Source organism: Chanos chanos, chromosome 1 (assembly GCF_902362185.1).
Source record: "Chanos chanos chromosome 1, fChaCha1.1, whole genome shotgun sequence".
NCBI lineage: Eukaryota > Metazoa > Chordata > Actinopteri > Gonorynchiformes > Chanidae > Chanos > Chanos chanos.
Window position 1 is genome coordinate 38,917,884 of NC_044495.1, and position 25,552 is coordinate 38,943,435.

General features: G+C 38.8%; 1 protein-coding gene across 1 annotated transcript in view; it reads left to right on the forward strand.

Annotated features, from left to right (window-relative positions):
• Positions 1–10,751: 10,751 nt before the first annotated feature.
• The window catches only part of spon1b (spondin 1b), a 59,546-nt gene continuing 44,745 nt past the window's right edge, over positions 10,752–25,552 (forward strand). The window contains exons 1-3 of the mRNA XM_030788608.1: positions 10,752–10,977; positions 12,364–12,473; positions 20,969–21,102. Of these exons, the coding sequence (XP_030644468.1) occupies positions 10,752–10,977; positions 12,364–12,473; positions 20,969–21,102 (470 nt within the window). The remainder of the gene's footprint in view (positions 10,978–12,363; positions 12,474–20,968; positions 21,103–25,552) is intronic.

Genomic DNA, 25,552 nt, shown 5'->3' on the forward strand with positions numbered 1-25,552 from the left:
TTCATTGGAACACTACCCTTTTCTTCACGGTTGATCTCATTTAGGAAGAACAAAGATCTGGCTAATTTATCTCACTTATTAAATTAGGAGTCTAATTTGCCACTATCTTGTGTTTGTAAACCAGTGTTTTGATGAAAAGTACAGTGCTGAATTGCCCAATATGGAGAGAACTGTCTAAGCATAAAGTGAGAGTTTTCATCGCCTCCATAAGAAAACAACAGAAACTATGAGCCTTATTCACGCAGAAAAGATAACATCTTCTCTGTAGATGAGCCTATAGGTCACAATGTAACTGTGAGCCTGGCATTTTCACATTAACGAGAAGGACATTTCTCAAAGACCTATTTCGGTTTGAGAGACTGGTTCCAAAGTAACTTTTATAGTTTTCAGCTGAAACTTCTAATGACACATCACTGAGAACTGGAACTTTTTTTTTTTTGCTCTTTATGAACGTGTGTACTGATTCATAAGTATCTTAATGTGTTTTGCCAAATCACCTAGAACCGCCGTACAATTTTAACTGTGATCTGCTCTTTTTAAAAATGCAGAGCAATATTCTCCTCTCTGCTTTAGCTATGTTTCTATGACACAGAGAGACACAGAGAGAGAGAGAGACAGAGCGAGAGAGAGAAAGCAGTTTAAAACTCTGAGGTAAAAGAGTTAGAAACTTCCAGAAGGTAAGGCTGAACGAGCAATCTCTTATTGGAGAGAAGTCTGGAAAGGTCAAGGAGAATAAGCTATTTCATCAGAGAGCGACAGGGGACTCTTCTGTTCCTTTTGGTTGAGATTCATAAATTCCGCTCTCCCGATTCAGGAAACTGCATCCATAATCAATGTTGAAGATTGCTCCATTTGTCAGACCTCATTATTTTTGGTCTGCTGTCTCTCAAAGACCGAATTCGTTTGACAGAAGCAGATGCAAGCAAACCTCTCTTCCTTGGTACAGAGAGCAACGGCATCTCACTTGCTCAAAGGAACAAGTGTATGTAAGTTTCACCAGAGTTCAACTTCTTGTTGAACCGATACTCTCAAAAGTACGCTAACGCAATCTGCTCACCACCACTGGCTTGGAGTTGTTGTGTCTTATCTAGTACAAGCTACACCATTACACTGAATTTTGCGACAAATTTCAAAATATTTCAATATTTTTAATATTAAATATCCATTTATGGGATGTATCATTGCAGAACAATGGCATACCTTGATGTATATTTCAATATTTTTAATATTAAATATCCATTTATGGGATGTATCATTGCAGAACAATGGCATACCTTGATGTACAATTGTACAATTTTGTTTTTCAATTTTTGATATATGACCCTGTCTGGTTTTCACTATAAGATTTAAGATCTAACCGTGGAACAGTACCTCTGTTTTTTTAAAGGGAAAAAGCCTGTGCTAGTGTAAATGATCAGTTCTGATTTAGAGTTGTATGTTAGATATCCTTAAAAATAAATGAGAGGCTTCCCTGTTTCATATATACTGATCCCAGTTACCATGGAGACACTAGCTAAACTGGGCAGTATAGTCTGGGTTCTACTTCCATAATACTGTAATGGACCCTTGGATCTGTCTTTTGACCTTCTGTCTTTTCTCTCCTTTTCTGCTTCTCCTTTTCTCTCTGCTCAGCGTTGCTTTCAAAAATCACCAAATGCATTTGTAGTGCATACCTAATATTTTAAAAATATTATAACCATTCCTACAGGCCGCCCAAGAGCTAGCTAGATAGATATCCGTCTGTCTATCTACCTATCTATCTGTCTATATAAACTCCTGGTTTATGTGAGCTATGCAAATGGTTGTCACAAATACTTTGATGAATCAATGGTAAAACTGTAATTCTCTTTTTATGATCATTTACACTGGAGCTGAACAGCTTGTTACACTATTTACAGAACAAAAGAATATACAGGTGTTGCCATATGATTTGTTCTTTTTTCTTCGTGTTGTGTTGACATTAGGTGTTATGTTTTATGTTAAAGATAATTATCATGTTCATTCATATCTTTGGATGCCAGCACTAATACAAAGTGATTCATTGACGTTAAGAGGTGGTGCCACTTCTTCAAATGAAAAGAAATATCTACAAGTATTTTGTAACCATTTTATGGGTGCTGTGATCAATAAAATTTTATTTCTGTCTGATGTTTTATGTCTGCTGTAAACAGTTGTAATCTGGCTAATTCGTTATGTTCCTTTGAAAGTGCTTTTGGAAAAGCCTTGATAAATAACCACCTTTTAGAACAACAATTTTAATCATTGTACTTATTATTTTATTTTGTATAATTTACCTTTAAAGAACCTGTCACATATATTATTTCCCCATAATTATCAAGAATTCAATTGGCAAGTATCACATTAACTTGATTTGGTATTGATTTTTCACCACTACCAAATTAGTTACTGCTTAAAACACAGAGCTGGTACAAAATCATATTTCGCCACCACTAATTGTTTGCTCATGTGACAATTTTTGACTGATTACCTCTACTCACAGATAATTACCACACAAGTACTTGATAGTAACAATATTCATTACTTCTTTTGCATGACTGGCACAGAAAAACGACTTGTTACAGCTCTCATCTGCTCTGCATTCTCATATTACATGCAACAATTTACAATTTAGTTATTTAGTTATAAACAATTACAGCACTGGAGTAATAAGTGCTACACTTTAACATACATCAGTGGGGACGCAAATGGTGCAATGGAATTACAGGATACAATTTATTTTTATAATAAACTGGGAAGACATATCATTTTCCGAGCCCAGCGGGAGTACAGCGTTCCATCTCGGGCCCAGTGAGTCACTTCTCACTCTGAATTGGGGTGGGGTGGGGGGGGCATTAAGATGGAGAGGGAATGGTGCATATGGAGTTTATTTGCATCAGTTACCTCTCAATCCATTAAAAGTACAGTGATAGAAACAGTCCCTGGCACAGTACATTAGCTGCCGGCGATATTCACATTCATCAGGTTAGGACAGGATGCCCCTGTGATTTTAGCAATTTTTTTTTTTTTTGCGTTCCCTGTTCCCTGTCTGGGTTGGTTTGGTATGACATGCTGAGTAAGCACTGTTTGTATGATTCAAACTGGGAGGCTGGGAGGAGACGGGAAAGTAAGGGAGGGGTGGCCTTCAGCCTGCTTGAACTGTGGGTCTCTGTCCTGAACAAAATTAAGAAGCTCTCTCCTCAGGGTGTTTGCATATTCAGAATCTCAGGCTCTGATGAGGGAATTTCTTATTTTAGATCGAAAGGAAGTTTCCTTGATTTTGCATATTCTTGGCTGTCTGGTACGGTGGATGATGGTTTGTTATCACATAAGTGTCAGACAAAACAAGAGCACCACTTCTGTGGATCGAAAGCATATGCAGGCTTTAGCTCCACGCCAAATCGATCATGACTGATTGGCTGAATCTATTTTTGGGTGTTTTTTATACTTGATGCAGGATTCTGTATGAACGTGTCGTTCTGCAGAAAGAGGATAACCTGGCTCTGTTCTGGAAGCAATAGCTTAGTCAGATGCACTGTAATCTGAAGCTAATCTGCCATTTGAAATTGAAGTTTGCATGTATGGAATAGACAGGTAACCAACTCATTGTTCGAGAATTTTATACCACAGCAATCTCTTATGGATGACTATCTCATTGTTCCTGACCACAAACCTATTCTGGAAGATCAACGTGTTGAGAATGATGGTTGAGAATTTTGAACTGAAACAAACCAAAAACGGATGAAAAGACTAAAGGATAACGTTAAGACTTGAGGCCTTCACAAACTCACAGAGATTAAAATTAGTGAACACCATTCCCATCCATTACCCCATTTGCTCTTTCCGTTTAAATAACTATGCCAGGTGTCTGAGAGAGCTGACATCCTCCACTGAGGTGTCTTATTTAACTAGATCTATCTACTCTGACTCCTAAGAGGTGGACAGTTTACGGTGTCCAGCAACAAACGTGAAATGGTTTTAGCGAATGTGTTTATGATACACAGCGTTTAGAAATAGAGGTTTGAATGTACTGGCATTTCATTTGGTCAGGGAACAGTATAACTCCCATTCTTTACATAAGTCCCTCTATAACCTGATACTATTTGCACGAGAAGTTAGAGCAAACAGTTAGCTTGTTATAGTGAAGGGAGAAAAAAAAAAGCATGCATCCAAAACTCACACACAAACAGGAACCTACATGATTCGTAAACGCACGCACAGCCTGAATTCCATTAAAGGTTTTATGTAAGGAAAACAACCACAAGATGTCATATAAGATCATTAAAGTAACTGTGGGTGCTTTGAGTTTAGAGGTGATTCATACTGCCCCCAGTGGTCACTTATTTACAGTTGAGTCAATCTATTCAGCAATGTGGGCTGGAAGTCATGCAGACCTCAGCCTCTAAGTGTGCATCCAGACGCCCTCTTCTATTTATGATTTAGTGGGCTGATGTGCATGATGCAAACTGGGCTGTGGGTTGACTGATCTACTGATAATAGAAAAGGCTAGGGACTTCACAGTTTTCTTCATTTTGTGAAGAGAAGAAAAAAAGAAAAAGAAAAAGAAAGAGAGGAAGACGCGCATGAATTATTTAGCATTTTGCTTTGACAGCTGTCCGTCTTCCAGAGAAATCTTTTGATCCAGTGATCTTATCAGAGGCTAACGTCGGTATCAAAGAAGCAAGCAGCCTTGGCAACGTTTTGTCCGCAGTCCTGAGATAAATAAATAAATAAGTAAAGAATTAAAAAAGAAAAAAAAAGAGCTTTGTGATAGAATTGACATGACATGAAAAGAAAGTGGCTATTTACCCCTGCAGGTCAACCTGAGACCTTGGAACAGGCTTCGCTTTGGCTCTGCTGATTCTGCAAATGATTATCATATCTATGAGAGAGCGTTTCGGAGCATCTTCAGAATGCGAGCGCTAAACATGCATGAACAAATGTCTTTTCTGGGAGGGGCGAGTGACAAATTTGAAATCTCATTATCTTTAGATGAAAGATTTTTTCAGTAGTATTGTTTAGTAGTTAAGATAGTATTTACCTTGACCTCATCAATGGTTGGAAATGCTTGGTCATGAAAATCTTTGAGCCATCAGATTTGGTTGTCTCAGTAAGTGTGTTTTAATACTATACTAAACTCTATTCCCAAATGTAATGTGTTTTGCATTTAAATTGAAATTTAAATTGATAAGTATATGTATTATTATTGACAAAATTTCATTTTACACTTACAAACACTAAAAATGTTTCTTTTTCTTCTTTTTTTGCTTGGAAAAAAATGAAGGAATAATGTCAGAATGTAACTGTTGTACACTCTTAGGTTATAAGCAGTAGGCGATTTGTAGGGGGATGAGGGGGGATGCCATCCCCCTTGTTAGCAAAATGACCAAAATGCATCCCCCTTGTTTATCTGCCACCCCCCCTTTATATCCTCTATGGAGTAGTGTCAGTGGTCATTGGCCCATCTCCCCTGTTGGTCATTGGCCCATGCCCCTGTTAAAAAATAACAAATCTCCTACTGGTTACAAGCATGTCAAGTGAAATCAAACACAGTGAACCAAAAACATGAACTGCACTTTTTCAGTACGTTCATTTAATTGTTTTTGTTTAATTAAACAAAAAATATTACTACATTGATTATTACTACTGCAACTATTGGAACTGATCTAATTGATTCTCATCTGTGCCAAACAGATAGAAACAGATCATCAGCAATACATGTACTATTCAAGATCATCAAACATCAGATAACACAACACTGATGAGAATCCTTTTATTCCTTTATTTATTTATTTTTTTTTAATTAAACTCTCACAGTCACCACCTTTGTTCCTCAGCTCTGTTAAGATTTGGAAACTTCTAGTGAACTGGAGAAAGCCCTCAGCTTCACAGAGTGTTAATGCTTTGCGCTGGATGGAGGGACGGGCGTTGTGTTCCGTTATGCAGATGAACGTTGTTGCCGCTGCTGTTCCACACATCAGCATTCCAGGGCTTGAGCTCCGCTCCAAACATTACCTGAGGCAGATCGCTCTCAGCACACGCTGCATGACGGGGGGCTAAGACCTTGAAGGGAAAAAGAACATGTAAACAAAGGTACTAACCGGCGCTAGCGACTGGTTTCAAATGATACCAGAGGTTTCCATATTTTTAAAGTTAATTCAGGATAAGACACACATGATCCGTGCGTATCCCATTTTGTTTTTACATTACATTACATTAAATTTTGCCTTGTCTTTTCAAGCTTTGTAAGGATACAAAGAATATAAATTAGGGGGTGAGTTCTTTGTAAGCCAAGTCCAGCGCAACAAGGGCCTTAAATTGTAATTTCGAGCACGCACACCACAATCTAATCTTCAGCCACCAGCGTTACTTGCATATCCTGATCTATCAATTTATTGTGAAATTATCACAACATTGCCACATGCTCTGTTGCACTTCTGCAAGTTTATTTGTGACAGCTAATGTTTCTGTCACTGACTGTGAGACTACAAATCAACATATAGATACCTTTGTGTTTTTCTTTTGGTTGATTATTTACCACTGCTGCTTATGTACTCTTTGTTCTCTTTGTCAGGTGCAGCACACATTTGTAATTCATGCATTTGGCAAATTAATTACATAAAAAAAGAGAGAAGAAGAAGAATTATCAGACTCCACTTCAACCTTCACTCAGGACTGACAGAGGTTAAAAAGAGGCCGCTGCAAACGAAATGAACAGGGAAAAGAAAGAAACAAAAATGTTTGTGGTAAACGTAAACATATAAGGTTTCACAATAGAAAGAAAAAGTAAAATAGAGACCACTCTATACATTTCCTCCTCCTTCAGCCTTTGCAACTGTTTTGGTATGACCAAGCTGCACATAATTCATACCCTATTCCTCAATATATAGTAAGAATTACTAAATAAAGGGGTTTTTTTTTCATTTCAAATTCAATGAACTTTTTTTTAAGTTCATTTTTTCACAAACAAACTTACATACAACTGTTAAGAAGTAGTCATAATTACGTGACACAGTGTTCGTAAGACAGACAGAGGTAAATCATGACTGAATTCTGTTTGGCACAGGAGTGTGGAGTTTCTTATTTAGTACATTTCCTATGTAACAACTGCTTTTATCAGATCACCTCCATGTCCAACAATTTTTTTTGTTGCCACAGTAACTGAACATCCTCATTTTCTCATGGTTTATGTATAATTCACATAGGGGCTTTTTTTCTTTGTTGGTAAAATTTGAAAACTGTTGACGACAGGTGAAATCTCCTTTGTCAAACATTTTTTCCTACTTTTCTGTGTGAGAAAGCTTGTGGTGAATTGACGGATTGCAAAAAAGTTGTATTGAAACTAGGACATAAGAGTAAACATAACCAATCCAGGAGAATAGAACAAACACAGAGAAAAAGTTATAGTTTATGTTATCATTACCTTCAATAACACTATCAAAATCCAATACTGTGACACTGAGTCTCTGAGTAATTGCAATTTTAAACATCCGCACACACACACACACACACACACAAATCTGCCTTTTGAGGACCCCAATAACCAGTATTCAAATGTTGGGCAGGCCCACAGTGCTTCACCTTGGGTGAAAATTCTTCTGTACCATGAACATTTTTCAGGCCCTTGAAAGTTTGTCTAGCAAAGAAATGAATTTTCTGAGGCTGCAGGCTTTCAGATAATAGCCATCTGTTTTACATTAATGTAGTCCTGTTCCAAACAAATTCTGATCTTAATGGCAAGGAGTCGTTAACCAAAATAGACAGAATCTAAACATAATATAAAGCAAGGAAATAATATATTAATATCAACACAGTTATTAAAATCAACACAGCTGTACATTCATTTTGGTCAAGTACCCAGCCTGTATTTGTAAAGTCTGGAAAACTCACTGAAACACTGGACACAGATGTAGGGATGTCAAAAAGATTTTTATTTTAAGTGCATTGCCTGTCGTCATCCAGAGGAAGTCACATAATATTTGGAATTTGAAAATTAGGGCTTAATCAACATAATCTTATGTGCCTGACCCTTGACCATACAGTTCTGATGATTCACCTAAACATCCCTCGAAAGAACCGTATGCTCTGTGCAATATGAAGATATCTCAATGTTAAATAATTGTCTTATAATCTTTTCAGGCACATATTTGATACCGTCTGCAGTGTGGGTGTATTTATTCATGAACTTGTGTAACTTTAAAGACCACAATCCACTCAAATTAGAAATGTACTTACGGAAATATACTTGGCAATTCTGAGTCCTGTGAACAAACTGTAAATCTTAGATGCTGTGCTGTATTCCTTAAACCCGACAACATTACCTAGAGATTCATATTGACATTCGGAGTGACTCCTCCCAAGCAGTGTAATTATGTCTGAAGGCGCACTAAGATTGGAAATGTTTACTTTTGGGTGTTTACAGGCACGTCAGAGTAAATTAAAACAAAACACTGTGCTGGCTTGCAGCTTTAGTCCATGAATATATAAAGAAGGTGAAATAAAAAACAAAAAACAAAAAAAACGTATGCCTCATACGTTTCAACCATTGAGAAACATCCTAATAACAATGCTGCTGGTGCTGCTGGTGGTTCCAGAACTTTACAGATTTGGGTTTTGTTTTGGGGTTGTTGTTGTTTTTTTGTTTTTTTTGTTTTGTTTTTTGTTTTTGTTTGTTTTTTTGCTTGTTTGTTTGTTTGTTTTGCATTTTGTTTTTTGATTTTTTTTTCAGAAAAAGAATAGTCCAAGTACTATAAAAAGGGGGGAAGTTCAGTACTTGTATGCTACAGTGGAGAAAAAGCAATTTTTGGAGGGAGAACCAAGATGAGAGAGAAACTGGTGTGATGTAGAAACTGTTTGCATCTACTTCCGGTATTAAATGTACTATTACATATATATAAGGGATTCAACAGTTTATTATTGGTCGTATCCCATTTTAATAATTTCATGGTTCATATCTTGATTTTTTTTCTTTTACACTTTCTTTACCAAGCTATTTATGATGAGCCAAATACTTACTTCAAATACATGAATTCAAGGCCTTCAGTTCTTCACAAAACTTCCCCTTTTAAGAAAGTTCTGGTATTCACAACCATTCATCTCTGTTGGTCTGGTTTTGGATCATTTATTTACAAACGCTACGGTAGGTGTTCTGAGAGTTGATACAAGCAGGCAAGTTTTGAAATTTCATGAGCCACTTATTTATGTATTTATATTTTATTCCTCAGACAGAAAAAAGGTGAATGACATTGTCTTTATCAGTGTGGTGGATTTTCGATGTGTGGTCCACATTTGCCTATGTATTCATTCTGACTATTCTTTTCATCAAGCATAGTTCCAAGTTGAGAGTGTAATCCGGACCACCTCTCTGTGTTGAGCTAGTGTGGTCTATTGAAATGTCATTTAGAGAAAGGTCCACGGTTGAGTGATTTTACAGAAAATGAAAGTGGTCGTGACCTTTTGTTTCCTCTGCTAAGTGGCGGTGAAAGTGAAACTGGCGATATTGTGAAAGCGTACTATGCCTGCGTGAACGCAGGCTTGAATAGGAAAACTATTCAGCTCAAGAGCACATTGCTTTGGCGTTTTGGACGCCCCTGTCCCACTGGGCCATCTGTCAATCACAGAGACATAGAAATGACAAAAACGTCAGGTGTATGACGCTGGTTATTGTGCTAATTTGGGATTTGGGGGGCAAATTAAATGCTATTTTTATAATCAAGTAACAGATCTGTGCTGTTGTTATAACACACGATGGGCTCTTTATTCCTGATAAAGACAGGCCCACCCAGGTCAGATCAAATACGTTAGGACTGTCGTGATGGAAAATGAAGAAATTGAGGCTTACTTAAGTTAATGATTGCATTTTCTGCTGTGAGCTCTTCTGCTATTTAGCGTTTTCATTCAGCATCAAGTTCGGCTGCTCTAGCCCCTAATGATGACAGTTTGCTGTTAGTGGCTCTCAGATAGTTAGAAAATTACGTTCGACTACATTAGTTTGTCTTTATGTTATTTTCTGGTGATGGCTGACATCTAGTGCACTTCATAGATGACAAATGCTGTAACATTACGGTATATGGGCTCCAAAGGCTTTGAAGTGCGGAGAAAAATGTAGTATTTTTGGGGTTTTTCACTGGAGCCAAGAAATTTTAATCAGGATAAAATTCGCAGAGTAGGCTATCTACACTCTTGTTTGAAGGCAAAGAACACACAGAGAACAATTTCCGTTGCATTTTTTCCCTGTACCCCTTCGGTTATATTGACTCACGCCGCTGCCAGTGACGGCTGTGCAAATATTGGCAAGCAGCTCTAAGCGCTTTCACCAAGAATGTCAAACCGGTCTCGATCACAACAGCCGTTGGTATGTCTAGGCTTTGTTTAAAGTCTGCAGGCTGAATCCATTCTCTTCAGTCCTTGGTTAGATATCAAGGAGACTGGTCCGTAACCCTGCCTCTCGCTATTTCCTGAACCCTGTGAATACGCACTGTATCAGTTCAACGGAAGAGTCGCGTAACGCTGCGCTCATCTCTAGTCAGTTTTGCACAGGAGAGGCGAAGGAGTGCAGCTCTCGTACGAGAATGGATTAATCTCTACATCTGAAATAACACTCTTTCCATTGTATGAATCCAGAAATAGACAAATTTTGGTTGGTCTCTGTGGCTGGAGCGGTAGTGTTTATTTAACGCCCTCTTGTTTTCGGTTAATTGACTCATTTTTGGCTGTTTGGTTTTCAGAAACTTGTGTTTCTAAAAGTATCGACAATGGGACTGTACAGATGCTCATTTCCTTTGCTGTACATACTGTCGACTTTGATTTGCAATACTGTTGCATACACTGAGGAGCCTGCAGGCAGAACGCGGAGATCCGATGGATATTGCAGGAGCTTATGGACACAGACCAGAGGCACAAGGAGAGATGGGCAGAATGAGTTTCGGCTCCGGGTAGAGGGAGATCCAGAAACTTACCAGCCCGGGAGTACATACAGAGGTGCGCAAATGTAATGTAATGTAGTGATCGCAGTGGGCATTTAAGACAAGTTGATACACTTCATGCTGCTTGCAAGGTAGTGTGAAATGAATTGCGATTTGAGTAATTTGGAAATGCACTGCTCTGTCGGAAAGGCGTTAAATATATGTCAAACATCGTTGTCTAAACGAGTACTAGAGACGCTCTTTCACAAATATATTTAATTTCCTAAATATGTTGATTTTGTAACGAGTCAAACATCTGATTTGTCTCAGAATTTTCCTTGATAGCGAACTTCGGGCAAAATGCGAGTTCGAGCAAGAAATTTCTATAAACGGTGCATTTTAAAAGCTAAACTAAAACTTCATTCAGTCCCTTTATCATTTTGATGAGACTGGTTACCATATCTAGCTTTCGTCTCTTTCCAAGATAACTGCATGTCAGCACAGAGCGTGTGATCAATTTAAGGACAGCTTTATATGCAGCACTAAGTTGGGAGAGAGAGAGAGAGAGAGAGAGAGAGAGTATCCTTGTAGGTAGTTTGTCTCTTGTCTTGTATGTAGCAAAGGAAAAGGTTGCACAGTGATATTTGCTTATACATTAGACAGTTAGGTTAGTCAGTGTTTCAGCACTTCACAGCAAAAGACAATTGTACTGACAAAAGATTTCTACAAATCTACAGAGACTAACAACAATGGCTTAGCAAACATGGCATTCAGTAGGTTGGTTTGACTGTAGTGCAGGTTAGACAAAACCCATATTGACTGAAGTTGCTCCCCTTCAGATCTCCTCTGCTTTTAAAAGCAAATATGCCAACACTTTTGTTTGCTGTAAAGTCAAGTGATGGACAATGGCATTTAAAGAGCTGTTGTGAAGAAGAAATTTGTGTTTTGTTTTGTTTTTTTAAGTTAAAAGCACAGTTTGTGGCTATTAAGAAGAGTTTCCATGGTACCATGCTGTAGGAAAACCATATCAAGCAACAGATATTTCTCAGAGATTTAATGTCAAACATGCCAGCACATGCAGTCATGGTTTAAAGGGACCACTTAACGCGCACACACACACACACACACACACACACACACACACGTGCATTAATACAGTGAACATGCGCATAATGTATGAGCAGTTTGTGACTTGCCCTGGCACACCTGAGAGATTTGACCTACTGTGAAGGTAATCACTGCAGCCTCTGACCTATATTTGCACTTTCTCTGTCTTTCTCCCATTTCTTCTTCTCTCTCTCTCTCTCTCTCTCTCTCTCTCTCTCTCTGATTTGGTTGTCCCTTCATCTGTCTGCCTGCCTCCCTCCCTCTCTCTCTCTATGTTTTTCTGTATTGCTCTCTATTCATTTCTCTCTCTCCCTCTCCCTCTCTCTCTCTCTCTCTCTCTCTCTCTGATCTCCAGTGAGTTTGTATGCCACCAGCCCACCATCTTATTTCAGAGGCTTCACTCTCATTGCGCTAAAGGAAGGAAGAGAGGGATCCACTCCTGATGATTATGCCGGCAATTTCAAGGTGAGAGCGGTGTTTAAATAAACCTTGTTTATCTCATTAAACTATGTCATCTGGAAGAGACAGCGTTGTCTAAATTTCTCATAAATTATTAATGAGATTGTACTGAAACCCATTTTGAAGGAAACAGCCCCTTTCCTCAAGCTTCCTTTACTTACTTACTTATGATGACAATGTCTGTGTTATTAATACTGATTTACAGGTAGACAGTAAAAAGTTGCAAGAAAACCCCACTGTGACATAAACTAATTTTAACACAAACCCAGTCAGACTGGGGTCACTTTTCTCTGAAGTTTCAGTACACTGACAGTTTGTCCGAGGCTACACATTGACTCCGTCAGTTGAATATAGTAGTATAAATTGATAAAAAAAAAATGACATGTTTTGGCCAAGCACAGAACTGTGCACATTAAGGTTTCATGCCAGGTCTACTTCACCTTCTTCCCTCTGGACTGCAATGAGTGAGAGAAATTTCCCCATGAGGGGAAGTTTGTGAAAGCCTTTGAGTTTGCTCAACTACCACGATGTGCAGGATGAAATCAGCAACAAAGGAATGTCAGCAAAAAGAAAAAAAAATGCAGGCAGCATTCAGACTGGTCCAAAATATCTAAAGGAGAAGTTCTTGACTGAGGGTAGGTGGAGGAAGCTGTGATAGCAGAGCAGGGAAAGATTGCAAGTTGATTTTGTGCATTGGTGGTAAAAAAAGAAAAAAAAAAAATCAAGAAAAAAACTTTTCAAATATTGTGTCAAATACTGTGTCCTCCACCAACAAAAAAAAGTTTGTGCAGTACACATTTTTTATTGCATTGAGATTGAATTTAAAGTTAAAAAAAGGAAAAAGGACTTTAAAAAAAAGAAGGGGGGGGGGGGGTAAATTGATGTGCAGAGCCCCTCTATAAACAGTCTTCCCTGACTGCTCTTCTGGAATGTTCCTGCCATTGTATTCAAAACATGAACTTCTGGAGAAAATGACTGGTAGAGATAACGTTTTTTAGAGCAAACAATCCCTTATCAGACCCATCAGCTCCCCACAGGACGCGCCTTGATCGAAGACATGAGAAAAAAAAGGAAAAAAAGAAAGGGAAAAATCGGATGTCTCATTTTATATCTGCGTCTCCCACCATTTCATATCAGATAAATTTAACGGCCAAAGAGAGAGAAAGGAGTGAATGCTCTTTAAAATCTGAGGAGCGCTGGCACATGGGTTATTTCTACCTTACTGTAGAAATAACAGACGGACAGGTAACCCACCTGGAGAAGTTAAGGCATATTTGTAGATTTATGGAACTGCAAGTTAATGTATCATTTAGCACGTTAATGACAACACTAATATCATTAGAGATATCTATCTATCTATCTATCTATACATACATATATACATATGTGTGTATGTGTGTGTGTATGTGTGTGTGTGTGTGTGTGTGTGTGCGTGTGTGTAGATATATGTAGATATATATATATATAGATAGATAGATAGATAGATAGATAGATAGATAGATAGATAGATATAGATATAGATATAAGACTTTACATTTAGCTTTAGCCAATTGGCCAAGGGTTATTTAACCCAAAATTAAATGAATAAGTGGTGCACTGTTGACCGCACTGATACTAACCAAAGCATTAAAAATACATTATATGTCTACGTTTGAATTAAGCAAGTACTCACTTAGATTATTCATTCAGCATCAGCAAGTAATCAAGGCCTTGTTTCAAAAACGAGTTCTAATAAATTCCTGGAGCTTGTTCTTCATCATCATTCATCACTGGTTATGGTATTTCTTAATAAATTCATCCTTATGCTAATGCCCTAACTTGAGGGATTTCTTTCTTAACACCTAGTTCAATCTGCAAAAAAACAACAACAACAACAAAAAAACACTCATTTCCCTAAGTTTCATTTTCCTAACCTTGCCAGGGACCAGCATCTCTCTCTCTCTCTCTCTCTCTCTCTCTCTCTCTCTCTCTCTCTCTCTTTATTTTTTTTAATCTATCTGACACCACTGATACTTGTTCACCTGTCAGAGGTGTGATCATTCATTTTTTACCTGTGGAGGGCTCTTGAGTGGGCTGTTATCCACAGTGGTGTGTGTTCATGCTTTTTGCACTTTGTGAATATGATTTCATAGATTCTCAGTAGCGGTTCAGTGTGAAGTGATGAGGCCCAGTCTCACATGGACTGCTCTTCACATTGATCCAACTCTAACACATTTCTAAATGAAAGATGGCTGTTAGTTCTAGTGGCTCTCCCCTCAGATCTCATTAACTTCTGCTGCTGATGCTACCGCTCAACACAGTTTGCTGATGTTTTGTGTGTGTCCGTGTGTGTCTGTGCGTGTGTGTCTGTGCATGTGTCCGTGTGTGTGTGTGTGTGTGTGTGTGTGGTGATGGAAAGGGGGAGGGGAGGGATTTTATGTGCTTTTTCTATCATCCTCGAGCCTTAAGCTGAGCCTACATTCACCCCTCTACTAGACAGACCCAAGTAACTATCAGTTAAAACAATGAAAATCACTAATCTTTAAATCCGTCAAAGCATGCATGTCCATGCATACATAAAAGTACATACATACATATACATACATACATACATATATATATATGTATATATGTATGTATGTATTTATGTATGTATGTGTATTAGGTATGGTAAGATTCACCGATTTGCATCGGTGCATCAGTTTTAATGTTAAATATGCGACTACATCGATACACAGCCCCTGGATCGATCTAAATGTATCATGAACCGGCCGATGGCCCAATTCGAATCGGTTGACTGAGGCTTTGCTGCTAACTCTACTTTAGTATAAACTAAGCTGCTGCGGAAGACTTGTTGATCTAACATTACAAGTCATGTTACTTTCAAAATAATGATGACCGCGTCTCACTCACTAATAAATCTGCACCACGTCTCGCGTGGACCTTTACCTTTTACGAAGGTAACGTTAGCGTTGCTTGGGAGGTACAAACAAGAGCAACATGTCTTACAATGCCGATACAGTTTACAGAGCACCATCAAATCTAAAATCTAAAGTTTGGAAGACATTTGAATCTTGCAAGAAGGAAGGAAAATTGGACAAAAGTCTGGCCATTTGTAGAGTCTGTTTGTTCATACAGTAAGTCTTTTTTGTCTAACTGTGTATACTGGAAAAGTAATAAACACAATGACATGTAATTCTGAAATGATACATTTGTCTTCCATATTTTCCTGTGCCATAAAGTAACAAAAATACTTGGGATTCCCTGGTCTTTTATGAGCTTTTATGGAATTGGCTTGTTTTAATTCATAATAGAAAATGAGTGTCTACATTAAACAAATGTTAAGAACTGTATCGGATTGCATCATATCGCATGCATTGAGTCGTTCAACATTATAATGTATCATATAGACTATCCGGCAATTAGAAAATTCATTGGCATGAGTTTCAGTGATGATTTCGACCACACTGACATGCAACAGAGTCATGGGAACATATTTTTGAGCATTTAAATATCAATAAAAGACAGCTGCATATGGTGCAAGATTTGAATTGGCCTATTTGAATTGCCGACATATAAAGTAGATTTATTGCCTGCATTATACGTATAGTAAATCTGTCTAGATAATTGCAGAATGGCCGCCTAGCTATGCAACTTACCTATTTCAAGCGGTTTGCCATGTTTGATCTTGTTGAATGATAAGCGAATTCTTGCATACGGAGTTTGCATTTAACTTTGTTAGGAGTTGTCCTTCAAAAGTTTAAAATGCCACCATACTTTAGACTTCTTCTAAGACATGGTTATAGCTAGCCTAGTTTACCAACCACTCCACCTCATGTTTCAGCTTCTCTCATGAGTTAATCACCAGTGCATGTTGTCATGTGGACTTTTTTTTTTTAACAAGCATGCCAACTAGCCCTCCTAGAATTTAAAAATTTTGTAAACTTTTATCTGTTTTATGTAATGTACACTGACTGACAAAGAAAAAAAAACGACTGCTTGACTTAAAGAATCTCAGTCGACTGGTAGTCCTTGGTTGTCCTGGTACCGCTGTGATAACTGTCTCTCCACAGCTTTACATGAAAGGATCTGTTTGCTCTCATAAAGGCATATGTGACCTTGTACGTGTTGGTGACCTTTAAAAATCAGGTCTGTGATCGCTGTTGGGACAATGATGAAGAAGTGAAAGCCTCTTGAGCAGTGATGCTTCTTCTTACCCATTCACAGTGAAGTTAGTTTGGGGTGCCAAAAAAAACAAAAACTGAAAACATGGACCATTGTTGGGGAGTGACAGAAGTTATTTTCACATTTTGGGGAGTCTAGAGAAATTCACAGTGATACACTGAGTCTCCAAATCCACAATTAGATGTCACTTCAATATCAAGGGACTGTTTGGAGGAATCACCAGGAGAAAAAAATGCTGCTTCTGAGAGAACCAACAAATGTAAGGACCAGCGGTTTTACTTACTGGTACTGGCACCTGGATTGGAACTGTGCACTAGGGTCAGATGAGACAAAAATAGACCACGCCAACCCTTCGCATAAGCAGTGGCTTTGGCATCAAAAGAAAAGCTACGTATGCAGAAAACGATCATCATACTGCGAAACGTTGTGGTGGATCTTCGATTTTATGGGGCTGTTTTGCTTCTCGGGGCTCTGGTTACGGTCAAAGATATCATAAAACTCTTCCAAGCGCCAGGACACTCCAGCTTAAAAACATGGTTCCCTCAGCCAGGAGGCTAAAACTTGGCTGTGAGACAGTGACCTCAAGCAAACATCAAAATCCAAAATGAAATGGTTAGTTCACCACAAAATCAACATTGTAATGTCAATCTCAGGCTCTGGACTTGGACCCCATTGAAAAATGTTGGTTTAAACTGAAGAGGGCAGTCAGTGAGCACAGATTGAAGGATATTAAAGATCTGCAAATATTCTGTATAGAGGAAAAGTTTAAAGTGCTTCCCAGTGTTTTGTTCAGTCTCACTTAGACTTATGGAGGAAGGCTTCTGTGCTATCGTAGGGGCAAGCGGAGGGTGCATATAGCTCTGAACTCAGGGGGACCTGTTGTTTTGACACTTGCTTTGGAAGTAAATGTATAATTTGATAATTTTTTTATTCTGATACCACCAAATTATGAATTTAAGTAGAATAAATTAACTAAAATATTTCTCTGAATTTGGATGATAATAAAAATATAAATGCACCAAAGTTATAAGTTATTGAGCATGGCCTCCCCCCCTCTTTTTAAAACGGGATAGACAGTACTTTTGGAGATGGCGGTACCAGTTGTTTTATATTATTAACTTGGGCCAATTATAGCAAGATAGCCTCTGCCTCTACAATTATACTCTGCTCAAATAACATTATGTGCATGACTTCTTTTTATGGCCTCACAGTAATTCAAATGATTCACCTGAATTACTTGTCCTCTCAGACTGAGACATCTGACATACTGCAATTTCTTGAAGCTTTTGAGCCACCTTTTTGAAGGAGATATTTGCTCATTTTGAAGAGGAAAGGGAAAGCGAAGCAAAAAAAAAGAATATTCCAGATAAGTCATGACATACGCATTTTCTGGAGGTTCTAGAAAAATTTTAAAGATGTGCAGTAAAGTACAGCGACATTTCTGTGTGCACAGTCACATCATTTGTCCTTCTTGTGAAAAGCTTGCCTGTTTGGAAATAATTTTTTTCTGACTCAAAACACAGTATTCATCATGCATTGTACTGTTTCAGTAGGTGCCTGTCAACACAACCCAGTTCTGAAGGTTCGTTTAAGCTTCTAAGATCCAGCTACCCTAACACTGAACAAAGGAACAGTATGTTCCTATTCTTAACTTCAGCCTGAGACTTCTATGGCTGAAATTGGTTTCCCGCTCTTCTCAAGATTCAAGCCTTACCCCATACTCCCCAAAAAGAGCACTTTCGTTTTTAGGCTGTTAAACTTTTTATTCTAACAGAGACGTAAGGCTGACATGAAGCCGGGAAATTGGCTGTAAAAACAGATCCCTTTCACATCTCCCCACTCCATACTGTGCCAGTCAAAACCAGTCCCAGTATGAAAGTCAACCCTTAACCCCAGCTGTGAGTTATTTTGACTTTGTCATTTGTTTTGCGTTTGTCATATCGCCCTGGAGAGAACAACTGTGCACTTTGTCTTCCCTCTCTGATCCCCTAAGCTCCGCTCTGTACCCTTAAGGGCAAGGGTAACGCAGCACAATCAAACTGAATCCCTCGATGTTCCAACGCCATACCTCTCACCCCTCTTCATGACAGCCACTTAGAGTCCCATTTTTTAACTGCGCAAAAACAACTCACAGCACTGCTTGACCTAGATTGGGGGGGGGGGGGCAAGCCTCCCCGTTTTTAAACAAACAGACTCGAGTGTTTGTGCCGAAGTAAGCATCGAAAAAAAAGACAAAGAAAAAGAGCAAGTCCATTCAAAAGTTCAACCAAGTCCAAACCTCTCCACCTACCACCCCACCAAACCCCCACCAATTATACTGTAGCCTTATTCTTTGCACAGACTGTGTAAATGACAGGATTTCTTTGCTAAAGACAAACCGAATGTGTGTCTTATCATTAATAAGGCTCTGGTAATAGAGGAAAGAGGAGCTCTGACAAGGTGCTAATCAGTGCAGTGCAGAGAAAGAAGAGTAGTTGAGCCAATGCCAGGATGACACTCCTCTCCAGGGTTTCTGACAGAGACCAGTAATTGAAACAGCTCAAGGCATCGGCGTAGCTGGTTTTCATTTTCAAATGGGAAATTTGGCGAGAAGGAGTCGTTTTTTTGTTGTTCTAAAAGAAAAGAAAAAGAGAAAATGTCTTTTTTTCCCCCTCTCTCCTCTCTGTGTTTCTGAGCAGTTGAGTCACAGTTGTTGTACAGGAAGGGCAAATGGCGGACACTCAATGAGCGTCAGGGTCAGGGATGAGTGGGGAGCTTATTGCTCTCTCATGGGGGGGTTATCACACGGCGAAACTTGGATGGACCTGCCAAAGAGCCAGAGAGCTTTTATTAGTACTTCACAAAGGCTGAGAAGTCCCATTCCTCCTCTTTGGAGAGCTGGCACATTCAATGCACAGTCAATAAGAAGTGTTCTCTGCTAACAGTATTAGATTTTTGTCTGTCAGTGAAAAAGTTTTAAATGACGACGAATGATGTTTTTTTTTTTTCTTGAGCTAGCACATCCTTGCAATGTCATTTGTGCTGGACCATTACAGTATATCGTAATGGGGGGGGGGGGGCACAGTATTTGTAAGTGTATTTGCTGTATTTCCCGTACCCAATGACATTTCACAGTTCCCATAAAAATCACTCTAAAAACAAAAAAAGAAAAAGAAAAAAAATCTTGGAGTTCTCAACATTAGTCACTTAATGGACTGTTTCCAACCCACGTAAGAGGGAATAAACACCACATTATTGAAATGCAAACTGTCGGCCAGCTTTTTTACAAAAAGAGAAAAGACACACACATGCACGCACACACACACACATCTGTGCCCTGTTAAAGTGGAAGCTTTTGCATCAGCGGTATTCTTTTTGTCGGTTCTTCAGTAAACAGCTACCCTAAGCTTGTAGAATTTTTCTTTATTTTTTTTTCCTCTAACATCCAGTGTTTAGATGATAGCTCAGAGGAGTTCTTTACTTTGTTCTTTATGGACCTAAAACTCAAGTTTTATTCTCTTTTGTATTTGTCTGAAACTACCGCTGTAAAGATATTATATGATTCAGCCATTAGTCATTCAGTTCAGATTGGCTGTTGTATTTTAAATGTCATGTGGGTGACTTACTTTTTGGGTTGAATTAGGGAGTACTGTGTCTGAACCTCTGCAGGTTTTTTTAAATAGAAATTACTAACATTTTTTGACAAGCTACAACTGGTTGGGTGCAGAGGTGCCTACCCATATACAGCCTGCTTATGCAAAAACGCACTCACTGCTTCAAACGCTTGAGATTTTCACCTGTGTTTGAAATCAGTCGGCGATGCATGACAGCAAAATTCAGTATTGATTCTGTCTCAGCCGAGGGCTGCCAGAGTGTAACACAGCATACAGATTTAGCCTAATTTCAACACAGCCATGTGGAATTTTATCTTTGGACCAACTCAATTAAGACTAAACATACCAATGAACTTTTCTGAATCCAGAGATTAAAAATGCTTTCTATAACCTGTAAAAAAAAAAAAAAATCACACAGAGAGACTTTTTAAAAGGGGCTGTTAAAGTAACATGTTTTGTGTGTTACACAATTTGTCACTTAGTCACGATTACTTAACAGGCATCACCTTTATTGTAACCTTACCTGGATCTACAAACTTTATATATATGATTCAGAGGGAAAATTAAGATATAATGTTACATGTTGTTCAGCACTAGAATACATTGAATTACAGAGAACACACAGAATATACACACAGAACACAGCTAATTGCAAGGGAACAAAGAACTACAGCCCCAGAAATGGTTCAATTTGAAATGCATTTCAATAAAACAATTCTCTCTCTTTCTGCGCTTGGTTTTCAGATCATAGATAAAGATGACACCCAGTTTATGACCAGCTGCCCCCCTGCTGTGACGGAGAGTGTCCCGAGGAGACGCACCAGGATCCAAGTGTTCTGGACAGCGCCCCCCTCTGGCAGTGGTTGTGTAATACTTAAGTGGGTGTTGGTTTTTTCACATCTTTTTTTCTCCATGTTTTATAATTGCCAACATTGTTTCCTGGTGCTATTTTGCTCTTGCAATTATTCTACTCATTTAAGTTCCTTGTATTTTTATTTGTCTCGAATTGTGAAGATAATTAGGGCAGAGCGAAGGAATTTACCTTCCCTTGAGAGCAGTGCAGGTCAGAGAAACAGCTTTTACTGTCTTCAGTTTCAAAAAACATGAGCGGGAACAGCGGAAATATTCCTTAATGCAATGGTGAAGCATGGAGGAATTGTTATGCTTGAGTGGACTGCAATGCACATTTTTGGCTTATATTTGTGGTAATTGCTGTTCTGTTTTGTTTTTTTCAATGATGATGTAAGAAATGAACTCAGTAGGGTGGCATGTGGTTGAGGTGTGTCTCTGCCATTGACTGGTATTTCTGGTGGATGAGTGAAATTTACTACACGTGCTTTTAAATGACAAACTTTCAAACATGTCATTTTACAGTGAAAACAAATAAGAACAGAGCATTGTAATCATTGCTCTCACCGTCATGTGTACATATGTGCACATATGTACATATGTATGTCCACACACAAGAACATACTTGAGCTCAGTGCTCACACAGACGCAGACACACACACACACACAGACGCAGACACACACACACACACAGACTCAAGATCACACTCAATCTCAGTGCTCACACAGACACACACACACACGCACACACACATATACATAAATGTACACACACACACACACACGCAGAACTCAGGAACACACTCAATCTCAGTGTTCACACAGACAGACAGACAGACAGACACACACACACACACACACATACACAAATGTACACACACACACACGCAGAACTCAAGAACACACTCAATCTCAGTGCTCACACACACACACACACACACACACACACACTTGTTTACGTGGTTCCGCTCAAAGTTGACCACAAATCCATTACGAGTGTTCATCATTTTGTTGTTCAGACAATTCAATACTGCCTACTTCGGTCAGACTGACATGATATAAACAATGTGGAGCAATATTTTCCAAGCCAAAACATTCATCTCATGCATGCTCACAATCTGCACTCCTCACACTGTGAAACTGTGCAGAAGTCTAAGATGGCCAAACTCAGGACAATAAACGGGCATATGTCCTGAGTTAGTGGAGGACAGATGCCTCTGTATGTCTGAGCCATACATTCACTTCATGTACATATCAAAAGAACACTGTCAATTAATTTTTTTTTTTTTTAAATGTCTTTTATACAGTTCATACCCTGCTTTGAGAAGCGATGAAACTGTATTTTCACAATATTTTAGGTCACAAATCTAAAAGATTCAAGTATGCGTTCGTAGTCGTGGCTGTTATGAATATGTAAATCATCTGTGCTGTGCAACCATAATGTGGTCTGACACTGGGAAACATCCAGAAAAAAACTGAACAATGAGGTTAAAGACATCAGATCTTTTCACAATGTGCTCCCCAGACTCTGAGTGCCTCATGACAGAGCATAAGAACGGACAGACACGGGAGTGTCTCATTGCCTTTAGCAGGAGGGACCTGTGGCCATGCCTTTAAAGTGAAAATGAAAAATAAAATCACTTCACTGAGGGCAGTATTATATTAGATGCTGTGTCAAACAGGTTGGTCAGCATAGGGATGAGCAGTCTGTGTTCACCTCAGTTTCTAAAGTGCTTCAGTGTTAAATTTGTAGTTCCTGTTCCATGTTTGGTAGAACCAATTGTTGATGTTTTAAGCTGAAGTTTCCAATGTGACACATCATCATCTACCTTTGCTGAGACCGATTGGATCTCTGCTTTACAAATAGGCACTGACTCTGGGTCAACTGAGAACCTCCAATTTGAGTCTGTCTGTGCCTCGCATATCACAATTCTCCTCTATCATTTCTTCCGAGGCCCAGAAAGTTGTTTTGCTTCTCATGCGTGAGTGGGACCATCCACCGCCCAAAATTCAACAGTGGCTCCAGGCCACTTCAGTTCCATCGTTGTTTTTCAGTATATTAAGTAAACCCTCTGCTTTCTGGCCGTGAAAAATATCTCTGGTTGAATGCGTGTTTATACATAACGTCTTTGACGCATCTTCTTATTACGGTTTTCTTATTCAGCCTTCAGGACAATCAGAGGCATGTAAACATTCACAGAAAACACACTGAGCCACAGCCAAAAAGTATTTCTCTTATTCCGTGTAACTTCAAAACAAGAGGCCGTTGTGAAGAACATGAGATGAAATCTTGCTATGTAGTCGTGTCAAGTTTCTTCCACTCTTATATTAAACATGCAACACAGATAGTGTCTCTCTAGGGTCTCATGACAGGAGGGCAATCTGATTGGCTCGTTCTGGGTGGTGAAGACTTGGGGTTTATTACGTTTAACCTTGTAGCTTTTCATCTACACCATCTTATAGGAAACGCTGCAACATTCTTTCTCACTTTCTCATTCTTTCTCTTCCTGAGGCTTAAACATTAAAGAAACTTGAATGTGCATGAGGGCAGATTTTAATTACACTGTTGTTCTTGGATGATGGATGTTGCCAGAATTACTTTGTAACTTTTCAGTACAGTTCATTCATTTGTCCTTTCCCATTACTTCCAGTTGAAGCACCGGTTGCTGCTGGCCAGTAGGGAGTTTGGGGCATGCTGGGAAGCGTGCGCAATTTGGTTGTTCATTGATCAGTTCATCTTATTTGTTCACTGATTCTTTCTTTCTCTTTCGTCCATTGATTTGTTCATTTTGTTCATTCAGAGAATCACTGATATTATTCATTCATCGATTCGCTTATCCTGTTTGTTCAATCGCTGATGTTGTTCATTTATGGATTTGTTGATCGTGCTCAGTATTTCTTGATCATTTGTCTTGTTTGTTTATTGATTCATTCATTTGGTTCATTCACTGATTTTTTTCATCTTGTTCATCCGTTGATTCATTCGCCAATTCTCACCTCACTGTTTTCAGAGTTGTTCAGTTAAGTGTGTGTTTACTGATTCATTCATTCTGTTTTCAGAGTTGTTCTGTTAAGTGTGTGTTTACTGATTCATTCATTCTGTTTTCAGAGTTGTTCAGTGCTGGCAAATTGGTGGCCACTCATTTGGACACTGATTTGTGTTTCATAACAGCCCAGTATCTTGGAGGCTGAATCATTACCCAAATGTAATTCAGTTCATTTCATTTAGAAAAATCTAATCGTTAATGAACAACATAACACAATGACTCTTACGCTTCAATACAACAGTGACTGTCACTCGAAATTCATAATCGACCCTTTGCAGGGTATACAGGAACCAGCTGTAACCTGCCGTCATTGAACAAAAACAGTACGTTTGGGTTCTTGCACCGCTTTTGAATACCGAGTATACACCAGCATGAATAGATGTCTTACTTGCCTTTGACATTTTGAAAAACAGTTTTTCAAAAAATGGATGTTGAAACAACCACCAACCCTAAAATAGCACGCTAAGTCCATATCGTTTGGAGTGCATTTTACATCATGATGTCAAATGAGCCTTTTTGATGAAATATTAAAAAAACAAATCCAAATCCAGTGTTTGATCAAAAAACTGGCCAATGTACTGACGTTTAATAGGCCTGTATGTCAAAAAGGGTGAACTTCTTCATTCTGTCTTTAAACACATTTTCTCCCTCCCTCTCTCTTGCTCTCTCTCTCTCTCTCTCTCTCTCTCTCTTTCTCTCTCTCTCTCACACACACACACACTTACTTTTTATTTTAGTGATTAGGTAACTGAACTTAATGAGAACTCCTGCAGAATTTCAATAAGATATTCAATAATGATTACTCTGTCAGGCGCTCTCCTTGCCTGAGAGGTAGAAAGGATTTTTCTTTTTTACGTGCTGAAGAATACTAAACTGACATGAGATTGAATTGATGGATTGGCCATTAGAGACGTGGTTTAATTTGAGTGTTTAAGTGCCAGTTCTTTTTTATTCTCGTTTTCTTTCTTTCGCACCTTCATGCTCTCTCTATCTTCTGCCTCAATGCTGTTGAGAAGCCTCATCTCCCTCTCTCTCTATCTACTTGCTCTCTCACTCTCTCTCTCTTTATCCTCACCTCTCTCCCTCCCTCTTTTTTACCCTTTCTCTCTCTGTTTCTGTCTCGCTCTCTATCTTTTTTGCTCTCTCTCTCACTGTCTCACTCTGTGTGTGTATGTGTATGTGTGTGTGTATGTGCGTCTGTAAGTTTGAAGACATTTCCTCAACAGTTACTTTTAAATCATTTCTCTCTCTCTCTCTCTCTCTCTCTCTCTCTCTCTCTCTCTCTCTCTGTGTGTTTTTTTTTTGTGACAGATGGCTTATTGCAAAGCTGGTATTATTCCAATAGATGTAGCGCCGGGAAACATCTGTATGCAAATACAGCTACGCCACTGTCACTTTGTCTTGGCCCGTCACAAAACAGACACGACAACTC